The 6618-nt window shown below is 51.1% G+C and overlaps 1 protein-coding gene across 4 annotated transcripts in view; it reads right to left on the bottom strand.

Annotated features, from left to right (window-relative positions):
- Window positions 1–208: 208 nt before the first annotated feature.
- The window catches only part of Ing1 (inhibitor of growth family member 1), a 7607-nt gene continuing 1197 nt past the window's right edge, over window positions 209–6618 (bottom strand). The window contains exons 1-2 of one of the 4 annotated variants that reach the window (XM_005366293.1): window positions 6387–6618; window positions 209–2006 (exon numbers count right to left, since the gene is read on the bottom strand). In XM_005366293.1, the coding sequence (XP_005366350.1) occupies window positions 1303–2006; window positions 6387–6522 (840 nt within the window). In that variant the 5' untranslated portion in view covers window positions 6523–6618 and the 3' untranslated portion in view covers window positions 209–1302. The other 3 variants (XM_026788812.1, XM_013353445.2, XM_026788813.1) reach the window with 3 other exon arrangements.

The raw sequence follows: 6618 nt of genomic DNA on the forward strand, positions 1-6618 counted from the left end.
CGTACACTGCCAACGACAGGCGCCACAGTGACTCTATAGTGACCTGGCCCAGAGGCCCCAGAGACGGATCAAGCAGTGTGCTCGTCACCCAGGGATGTGGGTAGCTAAGGACACGTGCCATCGATGGGTGGCCAACGTCAGCTGTCAGCAGCAGTCTCTGCCAAGCAGCCACAGACAGCACATAAGGAAATAAGCATGGCTGTGTTCCAACGAGTCTTTATTTATAGACACTCAACTCTGAATTCATAGGACTTTCATGTATCGTGAAATGAGATTTCTCAAAGCACTTAGAAACACAGAGCCCATTCTTAGCTCACAGGCCATACACAACAGATGTGGGGCTGACCTCTAGCACAGTCACTTCCTAACCTCTGCTCTAAGTAGTTTTGACCTTGATTTGCTGGCATGGACATAATGTCTACTTCCTTCTTTATTATGTGACATCAGTAATATACAATTTGCTTAAGGCTTTGTCTAAATTGCTGCTGTATAAATTTTTAAGACAAAAAACTTTAAAATTATTTATATGTTAAAATTAAATGCTAAAGAAACAAACTGGTCAAGTTTCATTTATTTCTTGACACAACATCTATACAGCTCACACACGCAGCAGGACCCGCACCTTGCCTTCACAACAGCACCAGGCTGCACTTCCGGTTATAATACAGCAGGGGCGGGGTGGCTGGGAAATGTACATTTATACACTTCATAAGTTAAAGGTGGCTACACTATGACCTAGGGTAGCAAAGGCAAGACTTGGACCCACTGCCTGGACCACTTGTGTCTGACCTATTAAAAATGTACCCAGTCATTAAAAATGGCCAGTTGGGAAATAGGCCATGTATAAAATGTCATGTAAAATTTACTCATTTACCCTTTTAAAAAATAATATTTAGACTTTAAACCTTTGACCAGCTTGTCAGGTGGATATACACTGTGGTAGCGAGAAGCACTCTTGCTGCACTTCAGCATCCTGGTGAATTTTGGTTTTTTTGTAAACCATAACATTTTTGTTAAAACAGCCAAATTAAATCTCTTCTTTATACATCTGTTATATTACTTCCAAGTCACTCCCCAACCCCCAAAACCAGTCTGACATTTGCTGCCATGTTTAGTTGGAACCTCTTTGTAGTTTCTAAACTGCTGATCTGCAGCCCCAGTCTGGTTACGGGTACACCATGAAGACACAGGCTGTCTCCGCCGTCCCGAGAGGACCCCCCCCATCTGACCGTCCTCGGACTTCCGCAAAGGCAGCGACACAAATACACCGGCGGGTCTGTTCTCCCTGTGAATGTCCACAAACTACCTGTTGTAAGCCCTTTCTTTCTTGGACTTCTCCAGGGCTTTGTCCATTGTTTTCTCGTTTTCCCCCCGACATTTGGGGCAGTACCACTTGCCCTTTGGTTTATGGTTGAGTCCCACGCAGGAGAAGTGGAACCACTCGATGGGGCACTCATCGTTGTCACAGCCGATCATCTCTCCATAGGAGACCTGATTGCACAGACAGTACGTGGGCTCGTTGGGGTCGATGGGGAGGTCTGCGGGAGAGGCTTCCCTCTCTGCTTTGGCCTTGGAGCGTTTCTTCTTCTTTGAGGTTTTTGCTTTCTTCTCCTTGGGCGTTCCTGAGGTGATGTCATCATGGTCGTGATTATTAGATGCATTCTCTCGATTCTCATTGTTTCGCTGCCTCCGGGACCGCTTGTTATTCGGCTTGTCTGCCTGAGCGATTGTCTCACTCTTTGACTTGTCCTGGCCGGCCTTGCCGCTGCTGCCAGTGCTGTCGCTGATGTCCTGGTGGGCTTCGAAGAGCTCCACATGACTGTCCACCTGCCTGGTGCGGTTCTCCACCAGCTCCACCATCTGACTGACGATCTGGATCTTCTCATCGCCCAGCTCCTGGCTGCGGATCAAAGCCCTCTGGATGCAGTGCAGCACCCGCCTCTTCTGGGTGCCGTCCGTCTCCCGCTTGAACTTCTCATAGTAGTCATCCAGCTCCTTCAGGATCTCTACAACAGAAATAGTCTGCGTTACACATTGCGAGGAACACTGGGAAAGAAGCCCAACACCAACTAAATCAAAAATCACAAGGGGCCCCAGTTCCCTGTGTAAAACTCTTGCCATGTGTGAGCCATGGCTTCCACCTAGCAAAGCTGAGGTGATGAACAAAAAGTTCAAGCTTAGGTAAAGGGCTTCAGTCTCAACTGTTTCTTCCCCAATCCATTGTATTTTCACAATTCCTGTCCAAGTATCTCTGTAAGAACTTAAAGCTTTTATTCTGTATTTCTTTATGTTCGGGTTTTGTTCTCCATTTTACACGAGACAGAGTCTCACTGACTCTGGAGCAGGGAGCAAGCACCTGTCTTCACCTCCCCAGCTGGAATTGACAGGCACTTTTTACCCGTGTTCTGCGCATTTGAGATCAGGACTCCCCACCCCCTTGCATCTGAGCATCTCAATGTCTGTAATACTCTACAGAGAAGGCGTGTGGACCCTATGGCTTACAGACTGGGATTGCAGCAGAGGCCCTGTGTGTATCTGTCCTCTTGAACCACTCTGGCATGATGTTCTGTATTACTGAAAACAAGAACGCTTTGCTCAAGACAACTTTGCTTTAAAATCAAAGTGACAGATTTGACTTTACAACTTGTAATAATTAAATTTATGGCTTATAATACTCTTTTAAAACAGTCTCTTTGTGTAGCCTTGGGTGCCCTGGAATCTACAGAGACCTTCCTGGCTATCTCTGAGTACTCAATATTACCATTCTGAGAACTAAACCCTAGTATTAAATTTAAGCCTTCTTAGGAAGGCTAAAAATAAGTCTATATGCTTATAAAATATCATTTGGCAAATGGAATTAGACAATTTCCCAAGAAATAAAAGCTGTTAAGAAGTCTAAGAATTCAGCTCAGTACAGCCCCTATTCCAGGACTCATGGCACTGCGGCAGAAGCGCGGGTGTGAGGCCAGCCTGGGCTACACACCCAGACCCTGTCTCAAGAACAAATAGCTTTCCCTTTGCAGACAGTCCCTGAGCCTGGGTGTTTTCATGATTTGGCTTTGTGGTAACCCAGGGCCACAACGCAAGGAGGGATTTCTGCTTGAGGTGTAATGAGTATCAACACTGCTTTACAAGAAGTGATGGAGATCGCTCTCATCCAAAGCCTTAGACAAGTGCCAAACCTGTCTTTGTGTGCTTATATCCAAGTATGGTGAGTCTCTTTGTCAAGCAGATAGAGACCCTTTGCACCGAGCATCAAATCGGTCCGATTAGGGGTGATAAGTAGGAAAGTAGGGGAATGGGTGGGCGTCTGTAAAGCTGACAGAGGGAAACCCTGCAGAGTGGGTGGCTGCAGCAGTGAGTGCTTCAAGACTACGAAGGATCTCAGGCCAAAGATGCCAGAGAGCGCTTCAAATGCCAGAAATGAGCAAATAAAATCGTTGGCCACTTTAAAAATAAGGGATTAGACAACTTAAACATTGTGCACCAAAGTCTAATTATACACACAGAAAGATCCTTGAGCAATTTTCCTCAAATAGCAAATAGTACCAGATTTTTTTGAGACCCTTTTGCCATTTCTTAAGGCAACCGCTGGAAATCAGAAGGGCTATCCAGAAACTCTGCTCTCTTTTCTCCTGACAGTGAACATAGGAACTCAGGCAGAGGTCAGCAGAGCTCTTTGAATTCCAGGCCAGTGTAGCTTATACAGGCCAGCCAGGAGTATATATGGAGACCCTGTCTCAAAACAAACAAAAATAACAACAAAAATCCTGCAAGACATCAACAAGGGCTGACACGGAAGTACCAGGGAAAGCTATATTCAGGTTCTGGAGGATTCCAGGAAGAATCACAAGACATTATCCCACTGCAAAGGAGGATGAACAGTCCCAGTCTCCAAAGAGACAAGTCAACTGATCTGACTTATCAAAAATAACCCAAAATATGCATTTTTTGGCATGATGGCACATACCTTAAATTCCAGATTCACAGGCATTAGAATTTTTAGGAGTTCCAGGTCAGCTAAGGCTACACAATGAAACCTTATCACAAAACGATAGTAAGTGAACAACAACCCAAATTTTGTGTTATTTAAGTGGATTTAACTTAGGCTTAGCCAGTAGTCAGGTTTCTTTTCTTTGTTTGTAACCCAGCACGGATAATACGTTAGACAATCAAAGCTGGCCTTGAGTTGCTTGCTGATCTTGCCTCCGACCGGATTACAGGCATGTGTCATCACACCCAGCCATATTTCAAAAATAATGCTGATATTTTATAGAAGAGCAATTCTATCCATTGCTAAATTAAATTTGAACAACTGCTTCTTTCAGCTTTAGGTGAAGCTTATGGAGAAAAATCCCATTAAAAACTTACCACAAAGTTACTGTGGGCCCCACACAATAGCAGTTACCCTAAGCAAAGTAATCAATAAAACCACTGAAAGCAGCAGACAGGAACAACGCAGCTGAACTTCGGAGTGCTGCTGGACCGCCGTAAAGTACCAGTGGAGGTGAATAAACCGGCCCGCAGTACCATCTAGTCTGTCCTGTTCTCTAAAAGCTATTTTAACTTACATAAGGTAGTCTAAGTTTCTAATGAGGCACTGCTTCCAAGGTATTTTTATAACATTTGAAAAATGACTCAGGCAACAAGCTCTATGTACAAGGATAGAACCTTAAGTTCTTCCAGACTCTTCTACACCCGAAGCACTGGCGACTGTCAAAAAGCTCCACCTGCAACAGTAACTCTGAGCAAGCAAGGGCTTATTCTAAGGTCGGTCCAAACACCGCGGGAGTCGCGTCGGCCGGGCTCCAGGAGGACAGCACCCGAACACACCGACCCGCGTTCCGACAGGACCCTCCCCGTTCACTCACGCCTCCGGGAAATGCGACAAGTGGCCGGAGCTGCCCGTGCGGCGCTGGAGCCGAGAAGGAGATCGCAGCGGCCTCCCGGAGGCCATTGCCGCCATGGCCCCGCGGCCGGTAAGTGACCGCGATCCCGGCAGCCTATGAGACTCGCCAAGAGCGCTCCGCCCCGCCCCGAGGTCTCTGTGAATCGACAACGCTGAGGGCGGAGATCACAGGAGGCAACCTATCAAACAGCAGGAGCCGCGATAATGGCCCGCCCCAGCAGTGGCAGGAGCCAATCCGAGGCCAGAGGACGGGCGACCCGAAGACATTCAAATCAACTCGCCTCCTCCCTCCGCCCGGCCCTCTGCCACAGAGAGAATAGCAGGCAGCGGAAACACAGACCGGAGCGCGTCCCCGAGCCAGGCCCGCCCCCATGCAGGCCGTACCCCAATGACTGCGCAGCACACTGATAAGGACATTCCACGGGGGACGCTGCGACCAATCACAGGGCCGCAGAGGCGGAACGTTCCGCAATATGTTAATGACTCTCCTATAAACCAAGCTGCGAAGCTGCAGCTCGGACAGAGCGCGCAGGGGCGCTTTCCCCGGCAGGGCTTGGTGTGCGGGCCCGAGTGTCGGCCTTCCACCTCCCCCAACTCTTCCGTTTCCCTGCTGCGCAGTTCTGTAAGCAGGAGTAAACTCCGAACGGCCATCCAGGTCCAAAGCAGAGCCCCCTGACCTAGCAGCAAAGTTTCCCCAACAACCGACAGGACCCGGCGGGCACGCAGGCTCCGCCTCTTCGCCACTCGGGGCAGCCAGGGTCTCCGGGAGGACTGCAGGTTTCTCACCTGCCCCGCTCCTCTCGGGCCGGAGCCCCAGCTCGCGCCCACCGAACACAGCCCAGTCGTGCACCGACCCAGTCGACTACGATCCTCCCTTCCACCCTCTCCCTCCGCCAGGCACACCGCGCCGGCGCCCCTCGTAGTCGGGCCCCGGAGCCGGGTCCAGAGCCAAGGGAGGGCCCAGGCAGGCAGGGCCTGGGCGATCGCGCGACCCCGGGTCCGGACTGGCCAGTACTTTATGTAACACTCGGGTTCGGGACCGGGCGGGGGGCGGCGACTCTCCGGACCGGCACTCCAGATCGCGGGAGCACGGCCCGCAGCCGCCTCTCCAACTGGGCGCCCGCGCCCTGCGGCCGCCGCGTCCGTAATGCACTCCACCTCGCGCGGCCGCCCGCGCCCCCTCCCCGAGGACGCGGCTGAGCCCCGCGCCCCCTCCCCCGCAGCACCGCCTCATCACTTCACTACAAAGAGCGCTTTGGTCGCGCAGCCTTGCAGCCAGCCGTTCGCGCTCCTTCCTCCTCCATGTCCCGGGGCTGGGCACACAAGGACCTCGGCGTCTCAAAGGCGCTCCAGACCTTTTGTTCCTAGCCCTCCGAGGACGCTACCGGGAGCTCCAGCTCCTGCAGGACCGGCCAGCCTCGTCGCCGGGACCCGGGGATGGACGCGGCCGCCCCCGCCCATCCATCACCCGCCGTACCTTGGTATTTGGCGTCGATCTCTCGCATCAGCGAGACGTTCCTCTGCAGGTCGAAAGGCAGTGACTCGATGGAGTCCAGGTAATCCTCCACATAGTTCACCAGGTGGATCTGCTCCCCGTTGGCAGGACTCAACATGGTTCACCCCGGAGGTCCCCGGCGACTCGGCGGCTTTCCGCTTCCTCCACCCCCCGCCCCCCTCAAACAGCACTGCAAAATGCAAAAGCTCTCGCC

Source organism: Microtus ochrogaster, unplaced genomic scaffold (assembly GCF_000317375.1).
Source record: "Microtus ochrogaster isolate Prairie Vole_2 unplaced genomic scaffold, MicOch1.0 UNK7, whole genome shotgun sequence".
Taxonomy (NCBI): domain Eukaryota; kingdom Metazoa; phylum Chordata; class Mammalia; order Rodentia; family Cricetidae; genus Microtus; species Microtus ochrogaster.